This window comes from Lolium perenne, chromosome 3, assembly GCF_019359855.2.
Source record: "Lolium perenne isolate Kyuss_39 chromosome 3, Kyuss_2.0, whole genome shotgun sequence".
Lineage (NCBI taxonomy): Eukaryota > Viridiplantae > Streptophyta > Magnoliopsida > Poales > Poaceae > Lolium > Lolium perenne.
Window position 1 is genome coordinate 304,674,722 of NC_067246.2, and position 25,630 is coordinate 304,700,351.

At 42.3% G+C, this 25,630-nt stretch overlaps 2 protein-coding genes across 2 annotated transcripts; one reads left to right on the top strand and one right to left on the bottom strand.

The window, feature by feature from the left end:
- Positions 1 to 20,480: 20,480 nt before the first annotated feature.
- Positions 20,481 to 22,719, bottom strand: LOC127345316 (rho GDP-dissociation inhibitor 1). Its single transcript, XM_051371775.1, has 5 exons — positions 22,365 to 22,719; positions 22,120 to 22,186; positions 21,770 to 21,988; positions 21,051 to 21,175; positions 20,481 to 20,887 (listed from the first exon to the last, which is right to left on the bottom strand). The coding sequence occupies exons 1-5, from the start codon at positions 22,506 to 22,508 to the stop codon at positions 20,807 to 20,809; spliced, it is 636 nt and encodes a 211-aa protein (XP_051227735.1). The 5' UTR covers positions 22,509 to 22,719; the 3' UTR covers positions 20,481 to 20,806.
- A 252-nt stretch (positions 22,720 to 22,971) lies between these two features.
- LOC127345315 (pentatricopeptide repeat-containing protein At1g05600) lies at positions 22,972 to 25,387 on the top strand. Its single transcript, XM_071828613.1, has one exon. The coding sequence runs from the start codon at positions 23,008 to 23,010 to the stop codon at positions 24,478 to 24,480; it is 1,473 nt and encodes a 490-aa protein (XP_071684714.1). The 5' UTR covers positions 22,972 to 23,007; the 3' UTR covers positions 24,481 to 25,387.
- Positions 25,388 to 25,630: the final 243 nt, after the last annotated feature.

Sequence of the window (25,630 nt, forward strand, 5' to 3'; positions counted from 1 at the left end):
CTCCCATATTATTTTCATTTTGTGTGGCACTCCTTCCAACCTTTCTTTCACAAACCATGGCTAACCGAATCCTCGGGTGCCTGCCAACAATCTCATACCATGAAGGAGTGCCTTTTTATTTTAGCTTTATTATGATGATGACACTCCCCCCAACCTTTGCTTACACAAGCCATGGCTAACCGAATCCTTCGGGTGCCGTCCATCAATCACATACCATGGAGGAGTGTCTATTTAGTTTACTCAATTTGGGGCTGGGAATCCCATTGCCAGCTCTTTTTGCAAAATTATTGGATAAGCGGATGAAGCCACTAGTCCATTGGTGGAAGTTGCCCAACAAGATTGAAAGATAAAACACCACATACTTCCTCATGAGCTATGAAACATTAACACAAATAAGAGATACTAAGTTTTGAATTGTCTAAAGGTAGCACATGAAGTATTTACTTGGAATGGCAGAAAATACCATGTAGTAGGTAGGTATGGTGGACACAAATGGCATAGGTTTGGGTTAAGGTTTGGATGCACGAGAAGTATTCCCTCTCAGTACAGGTCTTTGGCTAGCAAGGTTAATTAGCAAGCATAAGAGTCGAGGGAAACAAACAAATATACATATGATAGAAACAATCATGCATCTTCCTTGTAAGCACAAACAATTTTAACTTCAGAATAGTAAGCTATGAGCTAACAAGAAAGACAATGAAACATCTACATGTATTTCTCTTTTCTATTTAAACCTCAAAGTGTTGTTGCTATTGACCAATGCTAAGTTTGCCAAAACCAAATAGATTTATTCAATGCTCCCAAAGTGATACCAATACTAACAACAAGGTGAATCATATAGTAGAGATTGCAAACTAAAATAAGATGTGCAATATGTAAATGATAAGACTTCTCATTAATATTCCATAACGATAACTCACACCAAGGGATACATAGATAACCAAATAAAGGAGAGATACTTCCAAACGCAACCCATCTTATATGATAACTTCCCTACTCATGATATGATACTACTTGACAATAAAAGTAAAAGGTAGTGATAATGTGATACCGCGGCACTCCCCAAGCTTGGAACAAACCAAGGGGATGCCAATACCGATGATGAATTACTCCTTTGGCGATGATGGTGATGAACTCCTCCCGAGCTTCTTAATAAGCTCCTTCGTCTTCAGTTTCTCAGCTTGACAATTCTGCACTAAGATTCGAAGAGATTCATTGTTATCCGAAGTTGGCGATGACGACCTTGTGACGCGAATCGAGTGGTATTCAATCATTCTTCGGAGACGGCAATTCTCCTCCTGGAGTATCTCCACTTCTCTTCGTAGAGCCCGATATTGATCACAAAACTCATCGGTAATCCGTATCACTTCTTCCATCATGGGGAAAGAGTCGAGGCTAAGAGCGGGTGGTAAAGGTCCCTGCAGGTTATGAGAAAAAGAACGTCGAGTGTCAACAGATCCCACCAAGATTTGCTTGCTTCCTCCGGCTTGCTGCTCTTGTCTTGATGGCACCTCCTTCTCTTCCTCCAAAAGCCCCTTGCCCTTGTTGTTGGAGGCCATGGTGCTTCTAAACCGAAAACAGATCCTGGCAGAAACAGCTCGAAACAAAACACGTCGAGAAAACGATATACGGACCTCCAGGGGTCCGGGGATTATATAGCAAAAATTTTCGTCAAAAGGAAAGCACCAGATCGAACCAGAGTCGGAAAGGGGCGACGAGGCGGCCAAACCATAGGCCGGCGCGGGCCCAGGTCAGGCCGCGCCGCCCTATGGTGGCACCCCCTCGTGCGTCCTTTCCACTCCGTTTCGAACTCGTAATTTCTCATATTTTCCAAAAACAGCAAAAATATAGTTCGGAAAGTAAATTGCGTACTTTTCATTACCAGTACTGTTACCTATTCGAAGTCGAGTTCTGGCGGACTGTCAATTTGCCCTTTGATGTAGGCCTCCGGTGTTTCCACTTGAATAATATCAACATCAACATTATAAGAATCACCCGAGATATAATGCTTGAGTCTTTGTCCATTCACCACTTGCGTAGCATTGCCTTGGAGAGAGCTAATTTTGATTGCTCTGAACGATACACCTCCTCGACAACATATGGTCCTTCCCATTTCGAGAGTAATTTCCTGCAAAGAATCTGAGACGAGACCGATACAATAGGACTTTATCCCCAATATTAAATTCTCTTTTGATAATCCTCCTATCATGCCATTTTTTAACTTTCTCTTTAAAGAGTTTAGCATTTTCATATGCTTCACTTCTCCATTCATCTAGAGAACTCAATTGCAACAACCTCTTATCACCTAAGTTTAGGATCTTTATTTAATTCTCTAACAGCCCAATAAGCCTTGTGCTCTAGTTCTAGAGGTAAATGACAAGCTTTCCCATAAACCATTTTATAAGGTGACATTCCCATGGGATTTTTATAAGCAGTTCTATAAGCCCAAAGTGCATCCTTCAATTTACTAGCCCAATTCTTTCTAGTTTTATTAACGGTCTTTCCCAAAATAGATTTAATCTCTCTATTTGATAATTCTACTTGACCACTAGTTTGAGGATGATAAGCAGAAGCAATTCTATGATTAATACCATACTTAGCAAGAGTTTTTCTAAAACCTCCATGAATAAAATGAGAACCTCCATCAGTCATAATATATCTAGGTACTCCAAATCTAGGAAAAATAATATCTAAGAGCATTCTTAAAGAGGTCTCACCATCAGCACTTTTCGTAGGTATAGCTTCCACCCATTTAGTAACATAATCAACAAAGAACAAGTATATGAGTGTTACCGTCCGAAGACGGAACAGGTCCCATAAAGGCAAATCCCCCACCCTCAAACGGTTCAATAACAAGAGTATAATTCATAGGCATTTCATTGCGTCCTGGAGATATTACCAACCCTTTGGCATTCATCACAAGATAAAATAAACTTTCTCGCATCTTTGAAGAGAGTTGGCCAATAAAAACCTGATTGTAAAACCTTTTGCGCGGTTCTTTCTCCAGCGTGATGTCCTCCATAAGCACTACCATGACATTTACTCAATATTTCTTGTTGTTCATACTCAGAACACATCTTCGCATAATACCATCCACTCCTTCTTTATATAAGTGTGGGTCATCCCAGAAATAATGCCTCAAGTCATAAAAGAATTTCCTCCTTTGCTGAGCTGAAAAGGTTGGAGGCAAGTACTTGGAAACAATAAAGTTAGCATAATCAGCATACCAAGGACTGTCTCGCGAGCTCACCTTTATTACAGCCAATTGTTCATTTGGAAAACTATCATTAACAGAACAGGATCATAAGCAATATTTTCCAATCTAGACAAATTATCAAAGAACAGGATTATCAGCACCTTTCCTATCTACAATATGTAGATCAAATTCTTGCAAAAGAAGTACCCATCTAATAAGCCTCGGCTTAGCATCTTTCTTTGTCATTAGGTATCTAATTGCAAAGCATGATCAGTATGAATAGTAACTTTTGAATCAACAATATAAGATCTAAATTTATCACAAGCAAAGACTACAGCTAATAATTCTTTTTCAGTTGTAGCATAATTTCTTTGAGCGGCATCAAGAGTTTTACTAGCATAATGAATAACATTCAGTTTTTTATCTACTCGCTGTCCAAGAACAGCGCCTACAAAGAAAATCACTAGCATCACACATAATTTCAAATGGTAAGTTCCAATCAGGAGGTTCAACTATAGGAGCAGTTGTTAAGGCTTTCTTAAGAGTTTCAAAAGCTTCCTTACAATCGTCATCAAAAACAAATGGTACATCTTTTTGAAGAAGATTAGTAAGAGGCTTTGAAATCTTGGAGAAATCTTTAATAAATCTCCTATAAAACCCAGCATGACCAAGAACACTACGAATACCTTTAACATCCCTCGGATAGGGCATCTTCTCAATTGCTTCAACTTTAGCTCTATCAACTTCAATACCTCTCTCAGAAATTTTATGTCCCAATACAATTCCTTCATTAACCATAAAGTGGCATTTCTCCCAATTAAGAACAAGGTTAGTTTCTTCACATCTCTGCAAAACTTTATCAAGGTTTCGCAAGCAACTATCAAAAGAATTCCCATAGATGGAAAAATCATCCATGAATACCTCTACAATACTTTCACAAAAACCATGAAAAATAGCAGACATGCATCTTTGAAAAGTAGCAGGAGCATTACATAAACCAAAAGGCATGCGTCTATAAGCATAAGTTCCATAAGGACAAGTAAAGGTGGTTTTCTCTTGATCTTTAGCTTTAACAGCAATTTGTGAAAACCGAATAACCATCAAGAAAGCAAAAATGAGTATTTTTAGACAATCTTTCTAGCATTTGATCAATAAATGGTAAAGGGTAATGATCTTTCTTAGTAACTTTATTAACTTTTCGAAAATCAATGCACATTCTATACCCTACAACTACTCTTTGAGGAATGAGCTCATCATTATCATTAGGCACAACAAATCCATACCTCCTTTCTTGGGAACGCAATGCACAGGACTAACCCATCTACTATCAGCAATAGGATATATAATACCAGCTTCAAGAAGTCGTAATACCTCATTCCTTACCACTTCCTTCATCTTCGGAATTAGACGACACTGAGGTTCAACAACAGGCTTTGCATCATCTTCCATATTAATAGCATGTTGGCATATAGACGGAGAAATCCCCTTCAAATCATCAAGAGTGTAGCCAATAGCGCCTCGATGCTTCTTCAATATTTCCAATAACCTTTCTTCCTCAATCTCTGAAAGCTTAGAACTAATAATAACAGGATATATTTTCTTATCATCAATATGAGCATATTTAAGATTATCAGGTAAAGGCTTTAAATCAAAAACAGGATCTTCCTTTGGTGGCGGTGTTGTACCCAAATCTTCCACCGGTAAATCATGCTTGAGAATAGGTTGGCGAAGAAAAATTTCCTCAAGCTCATCTCTTTCTTTCCTAAAAATTTCGCTCTCGCTATCCTCCAAATGTTGCTGCAAAGGATTATTAGGAACAAGAACAATAGATGCACATTGCTCCATTTTAAAATCATTACAAGGCAAATTAGCTTTATAAGGAGTTTTAGTAAATTTAGAGAAGTTAAACTCATAAGATTCACCAGCAAATTTAGTCAAAATTTTCTCTTTCTTGCAATCTATAATAGCTCCACAAGTATTTAGAAAAGGTCTACCAAAAATAATAGGACAATAATCACTAGCAGCAGAACCAAGTACCAAAAAGTCAGCAGGATATTTAATCTTACCGCATAAAACTTCCACATCTCGAACAATACCAATTGGAGAAATAGTTTCTCTATTAGCCAGCTGAATAACCACATCAATATCTTCAAGTTCACAAGAATCAATTTCGTGCATAATCTCCGTGTAAAGCTCATACGGAATAGCACTAACACTTGCACCAATATCACATAATCCATAATAACAATGATCACCAATTTTAACAGATAGCATAGGAACACTAGCTTGTTTGGGTTTATTAGGATGTGAGACAATATTAGAAGCATCTTCATAGAAAATAATATGACCATCCTCCACATTTTCAGTCACAAGATCTTTAACTATTGCAACAGCAGGTTCAACTTTTATTTGTTCTTCAGGTTCTACAGGTTTCTTTTCACTTTTATGAACCACACTATTTATAACAGAGTACTCTTTCATTTTAGCAGGGAAAGGAGTTTTTTCAATATAAGCTTCAGGAATAACACGATCAGCAGTTTCAACTACAACGCATTTATTAATAGATGAATCAATTTTATCTTTATACGGTTCATGATACTTATCAAAATTCTTCCTTGGCAATTCATAATGAGAGGCAAAAGCTTTATAAAGATTTACTGACAACTTGAGAATCAAGACCATATATAGCACTCATATTACGAAATTTATCAAGATCCATAAAAGCTTCAATGCATTTATAATCATAAATTATACCTGATTCTCTATCCTTGTCGTTCTCCCATCCTTCAGTATTTTCTTGGATCCGATCAAGAAGGTCCCTTTTAAACTCTTCTTTGTTGCGTGTAAATGATCCAGAACAAGAAGTATCCAGCAAGGTCTTGTCTTGAAAAGAAAGTCTTGCATAGAAATTATCAATAATAACATTACCAGGAAGCTCATGAATGGGGCATTTGAGCATTAAAGACTTCAATCTCCCCAAGCTTGGGCGATGCTCTCTCCATCATGAGGCCAAAAATTATATATGCGATTCCGATCCTTATGAATTTCACTTGGAGGATAGAACTTAGAATAAAACCGGGGCACAATATCATTCCATTCAAGAGAATCCCCATTATCCAAGAATTTATACCAATGCGCCACTTTACCTGGGACAGCGACAAAGAGAATAGTTTCTTCCTCACTTCATCCATAGCAATACCTGCACATTTGAATAACCCGCATAATTCATGCAAAAACAGTAAATGATCACCAGGATGGACAGTTCCATCCCCTTCATAGCGGTTATCCATAACACGTTCAATAATTTTCATAGGTATTTTATATGGTATCACTTCCTCACTGGCGCCTCATCCACTACCGTTGCAGTAGTAGTAGATTTCCCAAATAGAAATTGAAGAGAAGATCTCTCCATAATGACTTATAGCAGCAGTAGAAATAAAATCAGCACAACAATAAAGGTTTTCCTTACCAATTCCACTTACCAATAGCGCTTCACTCCCCGGCAACGGCGCCGGAAAATAGTCTTGATGACCCACAAGTATAGGGGGTGTATCGTAGTATCTTCGATAAGTAAGAATGTCGATCCCAACGAGGAGCAGAAGGTGTTGACAAGCAGTTTCGATGAAGGATTCACCGTAAATGCTCACAGACAAGTATTCAGGGGGGTTTGATGTAACAGTTGAATAAAGTACGAGTATGTAAAGTGCGAGAGTAATAATTGCAGCGAGTGGCCCAATCCTTTTTAGCACAAAGTACAAGCCGGTTTGTTTACTTATAATGACCAAACGTTCTCGAGGACACACGGGATTTTAGTCTAGTGCTTTCGCTACATACGGCTAAATAATCTTCATTGTTGTGATAAGTGTTGTGTGGGTGAACCTATGCTAATGTACCGCCCTTCCTAGGACTAATACATACTTGTGATTATACCCCTTGCAAGCATCCGCAACTACAAGAAAGTAATTAAGAATTAAATCTAACCACAGCCTTAAACTCGAGATCCTCGCGATCCCTCCCCGCATCGATATACCAACGGGGGTTTAGGTTTCGTCACTCCGGCAACACCGAAATTAGCAAACGAGTACAAGATGCATTCCCCTAGGCCCATAAATGGTGAAGTGTCATGTAGTCGACGTTCACATGACACCACTAGAAGAAAAACACCACAACTTAAATATCACACCATTGAATATTACTCAACCATAGTTCACTACTAACATTTAGACTTCACCCATGTCCTCAAGAACTAAACGAACTACTCACAAGACATCATACGGAACATGATCAGAGGTGATATGATGATGAATAACAATCTGAACATAAACTTGGTTCAATGGTTTCACTCAATAGCATCAACAACAAGTAGGAATCGATACCGGGAGAGTTTCCCCTATCAAACAATCAAGATCAAACCCAAATTGCTACGGCGGTGGCGGTGTCCAGCGGTGATGACGGCGGTGATGATGGTGAAGATGATGATGATGGTGATGGCGATGATGTCCAGCTCGATGACGGTGTCGATGGCGTCGATTTCCCCCTCCCGGAGGGAATTTCCCCGGCGGATTCCTGCCCGCCGGAGAGCTCTTTTCTCTCTGGTGTTCTCCGCCCCGCAGAGGCGGCTGTAACTCTTCGCGAGGTACCCCCTGTGGCTTAGGTCTTCGGGACGAAGGGTTTGGCGAAGAAAAGGAGGCGAAAAGGGTCGTGGGCCCCCCAGACCATAGGCCGGCGCGGCCAGGGCCTGGGCCGCGCCGCCCTAGGGTGTGGGCCCACCCTGGCTGCTCCTGGCTCCTCCTTCTGGCTTCCTTCGTCATCTTGAAAAATAGGATTTTTGGTATAATTTCCTTCCAGAGTTGATCTTCCGAAATATTGCGTTCTGACGGCGCTTTTTCCAGCAGAATCCTGGCTCCGGTGTTCGATCCTCCAATAATGATGAAACATGCAAAATAGATGAAATAACATAAGTATTGTGTCCCAATATGAAATATATCAATGAATAACAGCAAATTATGATATAAAATAGTGATGCAAATTGGACGTATCACTATGCATGTTCGTCTTGTCTGAAGTAAGGGCGGTTTTCACAATCAAATGGTTTGAGTATGCATACTGTTAGAGAAGAACATTGGGCCGCTAACTAAAGCCATGAATCATGGTGGAAGTTTCAGTTTGGACATAAAACCTCAATCTCTTATGAGAATATTATCTGTTGTTGAATGCTTAAGCATTAAAAGAGGAGTCCATTATCTGTTGTCTATGTTGTCCCGGTATGGGTGTCTAAGTTGAAGAATGATCAAAAGCGAGAAATCCAATGCGAACTTTCTCCTTAGACCCTTGTACAGGCGGCATAGAGGTACCCCTTTGTGACACTTGGTTGAAACATATGTCATGCAATGATAATCCGTGTTAACCCAAGCTAATTAGGACAAGGTGCGGGCACTATTAGTACACTATGCATGAGGCTTGCAACTTGTAAGATATAATTTACATGATACATATGCTTTATTACTACCGTTGACAAAATTGTTCCATGTTTTCAAAATAAAAGCTCTAGCACAAATATAGCAATCAATGCTTTCCTCTTTGAAGGACCTTTCTTTTACTTTTATGTTGAGTCAGTTCACCTATTTCCCTCCACCTCAAGAAGCAAACACTTGTGTGAACTGTGCATTGATTCCTACATACTTGCATATTGCACTTGTTATATTACTTTACATTGACAATATCCATGAGATATACATGTTATAAGTTGAAAGCAACCGCTGAAACTTAATCTTCCTTTGTGTTGCTTCAATACCTTTACTTTGATTTATTGCTTTATGAGTTAACTCTTATGCAAGACTTATTGATGCTTGTCTTGAAGTACTATTCATGAAAAGTCTTTGCTTTATGATTCATTTGTTTACTCATGTCATTACCATTGTTTTGATCGCTGCATTCATTACATATGCTTACAATAGTATGATCAAGGTTATGATGGCATGTCACTCCAGAAATTATCTTTGTTATCGTTTACCTGCTCGGGACGAGCAGGAACTAAGCTTGGGGATGCTGATACGTCTCCGACGTATCGATAATTTCTTATGTTCCATGCCACATTATTGATGATACCTACATGTTTTATGCATACTTTATGTCATATTTATGCATTTTCCGGCACTAACCTATTAACGAGATGCCGAAGAGCCAGTTGCTGTTTTCTGCTGTTTTTGGTTTCAGAAATCCTACAAAGGAAATATTCTCGGAATTGGACGAAATCAACGCCCAGGGGCCTATTTTTACACGAAGCTTCCAGAAGACCGAAGGAGTCACGAAGTGGGGCCACGAGGCGCCGCCACAACAGGGCGGCGCGGCCAGCAAGGGGCCCGCGCGGCCCTGTTGTGTGGGGCCCCCGTGGCCCCTCTTGACCTGCCCTTCCGCCCACTTAAAGCCTCCGTCGCGAAACCCCTAGTACCGAGAGCCACGATACGGAAAACCTTACTGAGACGCCGCCGCCGCCAATCCCATCTCGGGGGATTCAGGAGATCGCCTCCGGCACCCTGCCGGAGAGGGGAATCATCTCCCGGAGGACTCTTCACCGCCATGGTCGCCTCCGGAGTGATGAGTGAGTAGTTCACCCCTGGACTATGGGTCCATAGCAGTAGCTAGATGGTCGTCTTCTCCTTATGTGCTTCATTGTTGGATCTTGTGAGCTGCCTAACATGATCAAGATCATCTATCTGTAATGCTATATGTTGTGTTTGTCGGGATCCGATGGATAGAGAATACTATGTTATGTTGAATATCAATCTATTACCTATGTGTTGTTTATGATCTTGCATGCTCTTCGTTATTAGTAGAGGCTCTGGCCAAGTTTTTGCTCTTAACTCCAAGAGGGAGTATTTATGCTCGATAGTGGGTTCATGCCTCCATTAAATCTGGGACAATGACAGAAAGTTCTAAGGTTGTGGATGTGCTGTTGCCACTAGGGATAAAACATTGATTCTATGTCCGAGGATGTAGTTATTGATTACATTACGCACCATACTTAATGCAATTGTCTGTTGTTTGCAACTTAATACTGGAAGGGGTTCGGATGATAACCTGAAGGTGGACTTTTTAGGCATAGATGCATGCTGGATAGCGGTCTATGTACTTTGTCGTAATGCCCAATTAAATCTCACTATACTTATCATATCATGTATGTGCATTGTCATGCCCTCTCTATTTGTCAATTGCCCGACTGTAATTTGTTCACCCAACATGCTATTTATCTTATGGGAGAGACACCTCTAGTGAACTGTGGACCCCGGTCCTATTCTTTACATCAAATACAATCTACTGCAATATTTGTTCTTTACTATTTTCTGCAAACAATCATCATCCACACTATACATCTATACAGCAAGCCGGTGAGATTGACAACCTCGCTGTTTCGTTGGGGCAAAGTACTTTGGTTGTGTTGTGCAGGTTCCACGTTGGCGCCGGAATCCCTGGTGTTGCGCCGCACTACATCTCGTCGCCATCAACCTTCAACGTGCTTCTTGGCTCCTCCTGGTTCGATAAACCTTGGTTTCTTTCTGAGGGAAAACTTGCTACTGCCTGCATCACACCTTCCTCTTGGGGTTCCCAACGGACGTGTTAATTGCATGCATCATGCACCATAAGGTGCCGCCACCTGTTGAGGCCTCAAAGCGCTTCCTCTGCAGCTACTGGGAGTCTATTGTAACAATCAAGTATTATCCGCATGCTGATGGTATCAATGGGAAGGATCTGATGATCATGTCGGAATCTCAAACGAAGAAGAAGGTCAGGCAAAGAAACTCTGATGATCCCCCGCGTAGATGGTCTCCACCACCGGAGGGCTGGAGCAAGCTGAATGTCGATGGGTCTTTCAGTCATGAGACCAAAACTGGGGGAGCGGGTATGATCATTCGTGATGCCGAGGGGGGGGGGGGGGGTTGTAGTTTCTCCATGCAGGTTTCTGGAAAATTGTTCGTCTCCCCTCGAGGCTGAACTTTCTGCATGCATGGAGGGTGTTGCTTTAGCTATCCAATGGAGCACACTGATACGTCTCAAACGTATCTATAATTTCTTATGTTCCATGCTAGTTATATGACAATACCTACATGTTTTATTCATACTTTATATCGTTTTGCTGCGTTTTCCGGAACTAACCTATTAACAAGATGCCGAAGTGCCAGTTCTTGTTTTCTGCTGTTTTTGGTTTCAGAAATCCTACAAAGGAAATATTCTCGGAATTGGCCGAAATCAAGGCCCACGATCTTATATTTCCACGAAGCTTCCAGAACACCGGAGAGGGACTAGAGGGGAGGCCCAGGGCCCCCACACAGTATGGCGGCGCGGCCAGAGGGGGGGCGCGCCCCCCTGGTGTGTGGGACCCCCAGACCCCTTCCGACTCTGTTTCTTCGCCTATATAAGTCGTCGTGACCTAAAACTTCGATACGGGTGGACGAAACTCCAGAAAGACTCCAGGGACGCCGCCGCCATCGCGAAACTCCAATTCGGGGGACAGAAGTCTCTGTTCCGGCACCCTGTCGGGACGGGGAATTGCCCCCGGAGTCATCTCCATCGACACTACCGCCATCTCCATCGCCATCGCTGTCTCCCATGATGAGGAGGGAGTAGTTCTCCCCCGGGGCTGAGGGCTCTACCGGTAGCTATGTGGTTCATCTCTCTCTCCCATGTGATCTTTATGTGATCATGAGCTTTGTATCACTACTAATCTATGTGCTACTCTAGTGATGTTATTAAAGTAGTCTATTCCTCCTTCATGATGTAATGTGGACAGTGTGTGCATCATGTAGTACTTGGCGTAGGTTATGATCGTGATCTCTTGTAGATTGTGAAGTTAACTATTACTATGCACTCTAGAGTTACTTTATATGAACTCCGGAATTACTCTCTATGGTGTGACAAAGGATGTTGTTTGCATCTTGTGTGATTCCTTTATGACGTTGTGGAGCTTGTTTACTCCGGCTTGAGGGTGCTCTCGTAGCCCTACACAATGAATGGTGTTTGTTATCCAACAATAGAGTCTTTGAAAGTAGCATAAGAGAAGAGAACTTATTTATTTATGTGATCGTTGTTGAGAGTGTCCACTAGTGAAAGTATGATCCCTAGGCCTTGTTTCTAAGCATTGAAACACCGTCTCCAACAAGTTCTGTTACATGTTTGCTTGCTTCCATCTTTATTTCAGATTGCTATTACCACTCATATTCATCCATATTACTTGTATTTCACTATCTCTTCGCCGAACTAGTGCACCTATACATCTGACAAGTGTATTAGGTGTGTTGGGGACACAAGAGACTTCTTGTATCGTAATTGCAGGGTTGCTGGAGAGGGATATCTCTGACCTCTACCTCCCTGAGTTCGATAAACCTTGGGTGATTCACTTAAGGGAAACTTGCTGCTGTTCTACAAACCTCTGCTCTTGGAGGCCCAACACTGTCTACAGGAATAGAAGCGTGCGTAGACATCAAGCTATTTTCTGGCGCCGTTGCCGGGGAGGTAAGGTAAAAGGTATTCACATCCTCCGACTACTAAGCTATTTCCTAGCACTGTTGCCGGTGTGTGAGTGCTCGAAGCTATCTCCTTTAGATTCTGCAATTATATCATTTTGTTTCTTGTTTTTATTTTCACTAGTTAGGCATAATGAAAAACAACAAAAAAATTGGTGAGCTTTTTAATCTTTTTCCTGAGTTAGAATTGTTTGATGCGAAAATTAAAAAACCTATGGAACCTTATTTGTGCATGCTAGTAGCAATGTTATTAGTATGAACGCAATTACTGCTAATGCTATGGAAAAGTCTAAGCTTGGGGAAGCTAGTTTTTGTGATCTTTTTAGCTTCCCATCTTTAGGGGAGAAAATTTGCTCTGATAATGCTTTATCTCCCATATGCGATAACACTAATAATGCTTGTGACATTTTAAATCCACCTACTGAAAGTATTCCTTTCAAGATACCCATGAAAATTATTGAACGTGTTGTGGATAACCGCTATGAAGGGGATGGAACTGTCCATCCTGGAGATCATTTACTCTCTTTGCATGAATTATGCGGGTTATTCAAGTGTGCAGGTATCTCTATGGATGAAGTGAAGAAGAAATTATTCTCTATGTCGTTGTCTGGTAAAGCGGCGCATTGGTATAAACTGCTGAAGGATGGGCATTCTCTTGATTGGAAGGATATTGTGCCTCTATTTTATTCTAAATTCTATCCTCCAAGTGAAATTCACAAAGACCGAAACCACATATATAATTTCTGGCCTCATGATGGAGAGAGTATTGCCCAAGCATGGGAGAGATTGAAGTCTTTAATGCTCAAATGCCCCATTCATGAGCTTCCTGGTAATATCATCATTGATAATTTCTATGCAAGACTTTCTTTTCAAGATAAAACCTTGCTGGATACTGCTTGTTCTGGATCATTCACGCGCAATAAAGAAGAGTTTAAATGGGACCTTCTTAATCGGATTCAGGAGAACGCTGAAGATTGGGAGAACGACAAAGGTAAAGAATCAGGTATAAACTATGAATATGAATGCATTAAGTCTTTCATTGAAACTGCTTATTTTCAAGAGCTTAGTGCTAAATATGGTCTTGATCCTCAAATTATGGTCGATTATTATAGAGCCTTTGCTTCTCATATTAATGTTCCTAAGGAAAATTGATACATGTATCATGAACCTTTCAAAGACACTTGCATGGAAAATGAAATTGTTGTTAATGATTGCAATAAACATGCCCAAACTTCTGAAAATACTATTTCTTATAAGCATGTTAATTTTTGTGGAATGCATAGACCTTGTGGAATTAATCAAATCGAAGATGAATATTGTATCCATCATAGGAATGAAAAAACTAGAAAGTGGTTTAGGGCTCTAGATGATCTTGGTGAATTTTTTTTTGCCCTCTATCCTTTTATTTGTGAACTTTGCCATAGAGTGGGTCATTTTAATTTTCAATGTTCCTCCAATGATAATTCGAACCCCATGAGTGCTGCAAATTTGTATTGTGATGATGAAAACCTTCCTAATCAGCATGATGAACTTACTTTATTTTTGGGGTGTGAAGAGTTATCAAGAAAAATCTCTTTGTTACATATGAGTGATCTTGATATTGATGATGTCCTGCATGGGTGTCTTTCTTATTGCATTAATAATTTCCATACAAATACTTACATACGGAATATCTTAGAAGATGACACCTTGCCAAAATATGATAGGACCGCTGTGTGTTTTGAACTTATTAATGAAAAGGAGGAATCCTCCCAAGTTTCTTCTATTGTTTCTGGAAATAAATCAGGTTATGTGGAGAAGCCTCCCTTTAAGCCTCTCCCTCCTGAAGAAGGGAACGAGGAGAAGGAGAAGAAGAAGAAGAAGAAGGGAACGAAGAAGAAGAAGAAGAAGAAGAGGGGGGATAAAAAGAAAGAGGTAACGGCATATCCCCGCGTGTATGAGATAACGGTAGGTAACCGTAAGTATGTTGCTCCTAATGATTATTATGATAATGAATCTGAGTACAATGATCTTCCTACGCCCTTTACCCATATTAGTGATCATGATTTGGAAGAGCACACTACCTTTGATATTGGAAATCTCTTTGGTACTGATTATGAAAGTAATGATGTTAGCACTATTCATGTTCCCTCAAACGTTGATATTGAAAGCTCTAAGCTTGGGGATGTTGTGCTTGAAGATCCTATATTTGAGACCTTTACTTTTAGTGAAAAAGATGATATTATATATTCTGGTTATAGAGATGGATATGACACATATTATAATTATCCTTATGAAACTTGTCATAGTTATGATGGGATTGCCAAAAACCATTCCCTTAGTATGCAACTTGTTTACCATGTTCAAATTATTGATAATGATCCTGCTCCAATTACTATTAATGAGAAGAGTTTTTCTTATGCCAAAAATAATGATACTTTTATGCACATGAACCATGATAAGAATGTTTTAAGTGATGGATACATTGTGGATTTCATCAATGATGCTACTGAAAGTTATTATGAGAGAGGGAAACATGGTTATATGCATCTTAATAATATTAAGTTTCCCCTCTTTATGTTGAGAATCTTGAAGTTACACTTGTTTTGTCTTCCTATGCTATTCACTTTGTTCTTCATTGACTTGTTTATTTACAAGATTCCTTTTCATAGGAAGTGGGTTAGGCTTAAATTTGTTTCATACTTGCTTTTTGATGCTCTCTTTTTTGCTTCAACTATCATCCTTATGTGAGCATCATTAAAATTACTGAGCCCATCTTAATGGCTATAAAGAAAGCACTTCTTGGGAGATAACCCATGTTTTTATTTTGCTACTGTTTTGTTGTGTCTTGGAAGTTGTTACTACTGTAGCAACCTCTCCTTATATTTATTTTATTGCATTGTTATGCCAAGTAAAGTCTTTGATAGTAAAGTCAATACTAGATTTGGATTACTGCGCAGAAACAGATTTCTTACTGTCACGAATTTGAGTATAATTCTCTGTAGGTAACTCAGAAAAATCTGCCAATTTACGTGCGTGATCCTAAGATATGTACGCAACTTTCATTCAATTTGAGCATTTTCATCTGAGCAAGTTAAGTGCCCCAGAAAAATTCGCCTTTACGGACTGTTCTGTTTTGACAGATTCTGCCTTTTATTTCGCATTGCCTGTTTTGCTATGCTTGATGGATTTCTTTGCTCCATTAACTTTCAGTAGCTTTGTGCAATGTCCAGAAGTGTTAAGAATGATTATGTCACCTCTGAATATATGAATTTTCAATTATGCACTAACCCTCTAATGAGTTTGTTTTGAGTTTGGTGTGGAGGAAGTTTTCAAGGGTCAAGAGAGGAGGATGATACAATATGATCAAGAAGAGTGAAAAGTCTAAGCTTGGGGATGCCCCCGTGGTTCATCCCTGCATATTTCAAGAAGACTCAAGCATCTAAGCTTGGGGATGCCCAATGCATCCCCTTCTTCATCGACAACTTATCAGGTCACCTCTAGTGAAACTATATTTTTATTCAGTCACATCTTATGTACTTTACTTGGAGCGTCCGTGTGCTTTTATTTTTGTTTTGTTATTTTCATTCTCTGAATAAATTCATGCTTGTGTGGGAGAGAGACACGCTCCGCTTTTTCATACGAACACTGGTGTTCTTAGTTCTATCTTTAATGATCATGGCGGAGTTAAAACTGCTTCGTTAATTGCTATTTGGTTGGAAACAGGAAATGCTTCATGTGGTAATTGGTGTAATGTCTTGAATAATTTGATACTTGGCAATTGTTGTGCTCATATAGATCATGTTTAAGCTCTTGCATCATGTACTTTGCACCTATTAATGAAGAACTACATAGAGCTTGTTAAAATTTGGTTTGCATGATTGGTCTCTCTGAGTCTAGATATTTTCTGGTTAAGGTGTTTGAACAACAAGGAAGACAGTGTAGAGTCTTATAATGCTTGCAATATGTTCTTATGTAAGTTTTGCTGTACCGGTTTATACTTGAGTTTGCTTCAAACAACCTTGCTAGCCTAAGCCTTGTATTGAGAGGGAATTCTTCTCGTGCATCCAAAACCTTGAGCCAAAACCTATGCCATTTGTGTCCACCATACCTACCTACTACATGGTATTTCTCTGCCATTCCAAAGTACATTACTTGAGTGCTACCTTTAAAATTCTATTATTTGTCTTTGCAATATATAGCTCATGGGAAAATAGCCTTAAAAACTATTGTGGTAAAGAATATGTTGCTATGTATCTTATTTCTTATAAGTTGCTTGTTGAGCGGTAACCATGTTTCTGGGGACGCCATCAACTTTTTACACCTTTGTTGAATATCATGTGAGTTGCTATGCATGTTCGTCTTGTCTGAATTAAGGGCGATTTTCATGATCAAATGGTTTGAGTATGCATATTGTTAGAGAAGAACATTGGGCCGCTAACTAAAGCCATGAATCATGGTGGAAGTTTCAGTTTGGACATTAATCCTCAACCTCTTATGAGAATATTATCTGTTGTTGAATGCTTATGCATTAAAGAGGAGTCCATTATCTGTTTTCTATGTTGTCCCGGTATGGATGTCTAAGTTGAGAATAATCAAAAGCGAGAAATCCAATGCGAACCTTCTCCTTAGACCTTTGTACATGCGACATAGAGGTACCCCTTTGTGACACTTGGTTGAAACATATGTTATGCAATGATAATCCATGTTAATCCAAGCTAATTAGGACAAGGTGCGAGCACTATTGGTATTCTATGCATGAAGCTTGCAACTTATAGGATGTCTTATACATAACACATATGAATTATTACTACCATTGACAAAATTGTTTCTATGTTTTCAAAATAAAAGCTCTAGCACAAAAATAGTAATCCATGCTTCCCTCTGCGAAGGGCCATTCTTTTACTTTATGTTGAGTCAGTTTACCTACTTCTTTCTATCTTAGAAGCAAACACTTGTGTCAACTATGTGCATTGATTCTTACGTGTTTACCTATTGCACTTGTTATATTGCTTTATGTTGACAATTATCCATGAGATATACATGTTGAAGTTGAAAGCAACCGCTGAAACTTATATCTTTCTTTGTGTTGTTTCAAAGCTTTCTACTAAGAATTTATTGCTTATGAGTTAACTCTTATGCAAGACTTATTGATGCTTGTCTTGAAAGTACTATTCATGAAAAGTCTTTGCTATATGACTCAGTTGTTTAATCATCATCTTTACCATTGCTTCGAATCACTTCATTCACTTCATATGCTTTACAATAGTATTGATCAAGATCATGTTGGTAGCATGTCACTTAAGAAATTATCCTTGTTATCGTTTACCTACTCGAGGGCGAGTAGGAACTAAGCTTGGGGATGCTTGATACGTCTCAAACGTATCTATAATTTCTTATGTTCCATGCTAGTTTATGACAATACCTACATGTTTTATTCATACTTTATATCGTTTTGATGCGTTTTTCGGAACTGACCTAATAATAAGATGCCGAAGTGCCAGTTCCTGTTTTCTGCTGTTTTTGGTTTCAGAAATCCTACAAAGGAAATATTCTCGGAATTGGAAGAAATCAAGGCCCACGATCTTATATTTCCACGAAGCTTCCAGAACACCGGAGAGGGACCAGAGGGGAAGCCCAGGGCCCCCACACAGTATGGCGGCGCGGCCAGAGGGGGGGGCGCCCCCCTGGTGTGTGGGACCCCCGGACCCCTTCCGACTGCGTTTCTTCGCCTATATAAGTCGTCGTGACCTAAAACTTCGATACAGATGGACAAACTCCAGAAAGACTCCAGGGACGCCGCCGCCATCGCGAAACTCCAATTCGGGGGACAGAAGTCTCTGTTCCGGCACCCTGCCGGGACGGGGAATTGCCCCCGGAGTCATCTCCATCGACACCACCGCCATCTCCATCGCCATTGCTGTCTCCCATGATGAGGAGGGAGTAGTTCTCCCCCGGGGCTGAGGGCTCTACCGGTAGCTATGTGGTTCATCTCTCTCTCCCATGTGATCTTTATGTGATCATGAGCTTTGTATCACTATTAATCTATGTGCTACTCTAGTGATGTTATTAAAGTAGTCTATTCCTACTTCATGATGTAATGTGGACAGTGTGTGCATCATGTAGTACTTGGTGTAGGTTATGATCGTGATCTCTTGTAGATTGTGAAGTTAACTATTACTATGCACTCTAGAGTTACTTTATATGAACTCCGGAATTACTCTCTATGGTGTGACAGTGACAGTGTTTGCATCTTGTGTGATTCCTTTATGACGTTGTGGAGCTTGTTTATTCCGGCTTGAGGGTGCTCTCGTACCCCTACACAATGAATGGTGTTTGTTATCCAACAATAGAGTCTTTGAAAGTAGCATAAGAGAAGAGAACTTATTTATTTATGTGATCGTTGTTGAGAGTGTCCACTAGTGAAAGTATGATCCCTAGGCCTTGTTTCTAAGCATTGAAACACCATCTCCAACAAGTTCTGTTACATGTTTGCTTGCTGCCATCTTTATTTCAGATTGCTATTACCACTCATATTCATCCATATTACTTGTATTTCACTATCTCTTCGCTGAACTAGTGCACCTATACATCTGACAAGTGTATTAGGTGTGTTGGGGACACAAGAGACTTCTTGTATCGTAATTGCAGGGTTGCTTGAGAGGGATATCTCTGACCTCTACCTCCCTGAGTTCGATAAACCTTGAGTGATTCACTTAAGGGAAACTTGCTGCTGTTCTACAAACCTCTGCTCTTGGAGGCCCAACACTGTCTACAGGAATAGAAGCGTGCGTAGACATCACACACTGTCGTTTGTTATTGAAACAGACAGTGTCGAAGTCGCCTCTCTAATTCAAAGTGTGGCGGTGGGGACAGATCGGAGAATGCTTTCCTGGTCATGGAGATTAGACGATTGTTGAGTGTAGGTGCTGAGTCGAAGGTAGAGATTTTTAGCCGTGAGCAAAACTTGGTGAGTGACGCTCTGGCAAATTTGGGGCGGACGGATTCAACTTCTAATGTTTGGATTTGTTCGGGTCCCCCGTGATATACCTAGGCTTTGTATTGAGGATTGTAACTTTGATGGGTGATTAATATAAGTTTGTGTTTCGCAAAAAAAACTATAAACACGCATAATTCATACTCATTTACAAGTTTGTTTCAAAGATGTTGATGATCATTTGCAAGTATGATAGTGTGTTGCTTTGATTTTGAGGGTCGAAAACAGAGACGCAGATCAGTGCCCTCAAACCCAACCCGTATAACAGAATTAATATATGTTTTTGACCCTCAAAAGTCATTTTTCTCGACTCTTAAACTGGTTTTGAGGGTTCAGATTTTGAGGGCTCTGCTAGTGATGCTCTAACCACACAACATCGATAAAAAAAAGGACAGAGCTAAAGCACACCACTTTGACGTACGTCTGGTCACTCCACTTACAAGAGATCGGCCACTGGTTCGAGATGATGGCGCAAGTAAGTCTCGAGGCGCAGGCTTTAAGCCTCAGCTTGCTAGTGCTGATTCATTGCTTACCGTGCGTGTGAGCCGGTGAAGCACCGACGTTGGCACTCCGCCTAAGCTTTGCTTTCGTCCACCTAAAGAAAATGGCGTTGGAGCAACAACCAAATGACCTACTGCGATAATTACCCTACGGCAGCAGTCAGTGAGAGCAACGCCAACTGTGGGAAACTACTTGAAACGCACGCGAGACCTTTACATGTCAGAGTCCATTCACCCTTATGAGAAAAAGAAACCACGCTATCAGAATACTTAATTTAAGAGATCTGTAAGCGATAAGCTCTGAAATCAAATTGCCTAATGGATACAAATTACACGAACAAAACCATATGTGTTTCAGACAAGCAGCAAGTCGGTCGGGTACATAAATATCAAAGTATCTCCATGGAGAGCCGATTATATATAACAAGTTTTGAATGAACATTATGCGTAAAGAACGGGAAAAAAGAGAGTGGAATTAATTAAGCTCGAAGGAAATTCGAAAAGGCGGTTAACGACGACGATGGTGCAGGAATAATTGTTTCTAGAAGTGACAGCGCAATCTGCCTTTGGCTTAGCTATGAGCTAACATGCATGGTGGTGCCTTGTTTCCACATCATTGGAAGGTTGGCCAGTCCTTCCTAATCTCAAAGTAGTAACTCATCTCCAAGTAGACCTTGCCATCATCATCAACAAACTGAAAAAAGAGAAGAAAAAAACACATCAATTGCAAAAGTGATCGCTAGATCAATTTAATTTTATCTTCATCAATTTATCACAAACAGAAGAACAAATACATCAGATGAAGAAGTGATTGGTAGAGAAAATTTGGACTTAAACTTGATTAGTGTGTGCATTACCTTTAATTTAGCAGAATAGGAGCCTCTTGCAAACATGCCAGCAGGGGTGGTTTCTTCTTCACCCGCATATGTGTAAGGTTCTGCCTGGGGACTGAATGTCCCCAGCATCATCTTCTGGTTCTCCACTGCAACAATTGACTACTTCAAAAAGGATATACTTGTACAAACAAAAAACTATGCATAGAAATTAAGCCTCTCCGTGTGCCACATGACCCCGATTATTTTTGGTTTAAGCACTAAATATCAAACGGATTGCACATATACGATTAATCAAGAATTTTCATCACCATTTTCTTTGTGAAACAATTTTGGTCAAAAAAAATCCAGTTATGTATAGAACAATGGGGGGTAATTGTGGCAATTGCAGCATCATGTATAGATTTTTTCAGATGCATGGAGGGGGAAAACTAGTCTTTGAACATGTAGTCAAATTAATATAGTCCTTCAGTAAAGTGATCCATTATAATGCCATCGCGCTATCTAGAACGTTGTGTATATCGGCCAAGGCATACGCGGCTGGTAAGCTGCACAGTCCATTACTAAAAATTTTGAAGGAAATTTAACGGATCATTGTATTCCATCTACAAAACTTGACGAAGAATGCAAGTAGGAAAAATACTAGTAGATCTGGTAAGATTCTTGCAAGCAAGCAAACAAAACAAAAGATGGAGAGGAGTGATCATGCATGTTGGTGTGTGCGTGTGTGTATGTGGTGTCACCTCTTACTCCAGTCTTCCAGACGGTGTTGGTGTACTTGAGCCCAGACACAATGTTGTTGGAGACGATGAATTCGAAGCGGAAGCTGTAGGTGCTGCCGTCCTTGAGGGCGAAGGCGTAGCCCTTGTCATCAGCGACGAAGGGGATGGGCAGGACCAGGTCGGGCCGATCGGGCGACAGGATGGTGAGGTTCAGCACCTTCACCTCCGGCTCCGCAGTCTCTGCATGCATGCGTCCATGAAGAAAATTCAGAGCCGATCAAATAATTAAGAAGATTTCGTTGGATGATGATCGATAGGAAGTAGAGATCGGTCAGGTGAGTAGGAGGATGGATGGATGGTGTGGTGTTAACCTCCAAGGTTCTGCGTGTCAACCTGCCCCAGGAGTTGCTCCTTCCACCTCCTCAGGCTCTCATCATCCTGCATTGATCAGCCGAGAGAGAAGAGAATGAATTCGTTATAGTATACTCGACGATTAATGCGAGACAGATTATATTTCAGTTTCATTTGGTGGGAGTATATCGGTCAGCATTAAATTTTCCCGAAAATAATGGAATGGAAGGAAGAATTAATTAGTGAAAGTTTGATTGGCAGTTACCTTGTCGAGCTCGAGCTGCTCCTTGAGGGGCACCTGGGGGCCAAGCAGGACGGCGCGCTTGGCCTCCTCGTCCTCCTCCTCCTCCTCGGGCACGTCGGGGTTGCCGCCGGTGTGCTCCTTCTCCTTCTCCTTGTGGTCGTCCATGGCCGGCGGCAAGGCAGAGGCCACGGCGCACGCAAAGCACCGCACACGTCTCCCGCGCGAGGCTCCTCCTCCTCCTGCTGGTGTCTGTGGCACGGGAAGGCAAGGTAAGGGAGGAGAAGGGTGGGGTGGAGGGGGTAGTTAACGGCAGGCGGCGATCGGAGGAGGGGGAAGAAGCGGGCGCCCTGCGCTGCGCTCTCTATCTTTTATCTTTCCGCCTCCCTCCCCTATTACTATTTTAACAGCCGCGGTGGTGACGTCAAGGTTCCGGAGACGAATGCGCGGCGCCAGCCATTTCCAAACCTGCCATGCGCTCTTCGCGGATCCGCATGCGCACTCTCCTGGGCCGCCCGCGGCCCACGGACGACCAGGCACCACGCACGCACGCTTCTGGGCCACAATGGCTCAGCTTGGTCGGACCGGGCCGGGCCGATTGACTAGGGGTGGGAAAAGAAAACTCCTGCAGCCTGTGGAGTGTCACTGACTCACTGTGTCCGCAGCGATGGGGCGCGGCACGCCGGTGCGGTGGCCGCGGGTGCTGGCGCCGGCGCACCTGGCCGGAGCCATCCGCCGCCAGAAGAACCCGCGCGAGGCCGTGCACCTGTACGACGCCGCGCCGCGCTGGTACCCGCGCTCCTCCTACCGCCACAGCGACGCCGTCCACGCCACCCTCCTCGCCGCCGCCGCCTCCTCCCCGACGCTGCTCCCCTCCCTCCTCCGCCGCGTCCTGCGCCGCTCCCCCTCCGCCGACGCCCTCCTCGCCTCCTCCATCCCACACCTCCCACCCCCCGCCGTACTCTCCCTATTCCGCTCCTCGCTCCCAGCCTCACCCGCCCCGTCCTGGTCGCTCTCCTTCTCCGCCACCCTCCGCCGCCTCCTCTCCCGCGGCCATCTCCCCGAGGCCGCCAGGCTCCTCCAAGACTTCCAGGGCTGCCCCGAGTTATCCATATCGTCCGAGGACCTCACCACGCTCATCACAGAGCTCTGCCGCGTCAACCGCCCTGACCTCGCGCTGCAGGTGCTCGAGGAAATGCCGAACCAGTGCCTCGCACCAGAAAGAGGCGCCTACCGCGCGATCGTCCCCGCGCTCTGCGACGCCGGCATGCTCGACGAGGCCACGCACGTCGTCTACTCCATGCTGTGGCGCGTGTCGCAGCGGGGCTGCGACGGGGACGTCGTGGTGTACCGGGCGTTGCTGGTCGCGCTCTGCGCGGCTGGCCGGGGCGAACTGGCGGAGCAGGTGCTCGATAAGGTTATCAGGAAGGGGCTGAGGACGCCGGGTAGCAGGCGCTCTCTTCGTGTGCCGATGCTTGCGGTGCTTAGCATCGAGGATGCCCGAGTAGCCATTGACCGGGCGCTGGTCGTACGAGGTGGGCGCACTGTTTCGAGCTTTGAATCTTTGATCCTTGATCTCTATGACGAGGGGCGGTTGAATGAGGCGGGCAATTTGTTTCGGGACATGGGCAAGAAGGGGTTCAGGCCGACGATATGCATGTATGAAGCCAAGATCACTGCCTTGTGCAGGGAACAGAGGGTAGATGATGCAATCAAGGTGCTGGAGGAGGAGTTGGCCAACAATGGCCTCGTTCCCACTGTGACAACGTATAACTTGTTAATCAAGGGTCTCTGTGATAGTATGCAATCTTTAAGGGCTCTCAGATACCTTAAAAGGATGGACAAGCAGCTTGGGTGTGTAGCTGGAAAGGAGACTTTCTCTATCTTGGTCAGGGGCTTGTGTTCAGAAAGCCAGTTTGTCGAGGCGGCAGGGGTTATGGAGAGGATGGTGAAGAGCCGCCATCGTCCTGACAGAAGCGAATTCAGCAATGTTATTGAAGGTTTATGTTCTGTTGGCAGAACATATGATGCATTGCTATGGTTGGAGGAGATGATTGACCATGGAGAAACACCTGATGTCCATGTTTGGTCGTCTTTGGTTTCATCAGCTTTAGGAGTAGCAGAAACAGCTACTATGTGAGAATTAGGACTGACACAGCATTATTCTTGAAGCACACTGAAGACAAAAACAAAAGAATTGGCTGTGATGTATTTAACGCAGATGAAAAAAGGCAGTATTGGGCCTGTGGAGATTAGCCTGAACTGCTTGCGAGTTTTTATGAGTAGGAAGAGGAGGGGAATCGAGCTTGCTACGTTGTGCCAGCTAGCACCAGGGGAATCGAGCTTGCTACTTATTTTTCTGTTTTCATCTGATACATGTTTGATGAACTGTGGAACTGCCATCACATTGAAACCATGGTGCTGTTGTGGACGTGGTTATGGCAGGTTGGAACCATATTAGTGGCGCCAAAGGAAAAAAGAAGATCCGACGGAGAGGTATGTTTCTCTATACCCCACCACATGTCCGAGTTTGAATCCACGAAGGAGCAGCAACCTAGCTCGCAGATAACAATTGTGGCTTCTGATGGCATGGCTGCCATTGCCAAATTTGCACTTGAGAGTAAACACATACACAGCTTTTGATCAAGGTACTGTCCTACAGGAAATAGTGTCTGGGCTTCTTTTATGGCACTGCCGTGGGATTATTGGCAGCTGCGCTGGCCCTCTTCTATGGCTGAAACATGCCTTCGGTGTACATAGTCTGAGGCCTTTCTCTGCTCGGCTGATGTGTTGCAAATGGATACGGTCACTTGGCATGCAATCCTCATGATAAATCTGATGTTTGGTTCATTTTTACAGTTTATGCTGGTGCATGTGCGAGGAGTTGTAGAGCTGCACAAAGTATCAGTAGCGTCACCCTATGCCAGGTGTACCATGTCGTCAATGTAGAGCTGGATGCTGTCATGTAGACAGACCAAGTCCCAAACTTTGTTTCGGGTGTAGCTTGGTTGTTTTGAGCAAGCTTAATAAAAGAACAGTTCCGATCAGTCACATTTTCCCCTTAATATTTTGTGCAATGGCAGAATAATTTCCTGACATTGAATTTGTTGAAAATAGTATCTACAAACTAACGATAGCACAAAACACTTCTTTGGTGGCAGACTGATGTTAATTTTAGCCATGTTGCTGATTTTTATGGTTGTATAGCTTTGACTTTTGAGATTAACTTGGCATTCTGATGTACCAGAATTCCATTGAAATTGACTCTGTTTTGGGAAGACATATAAGAA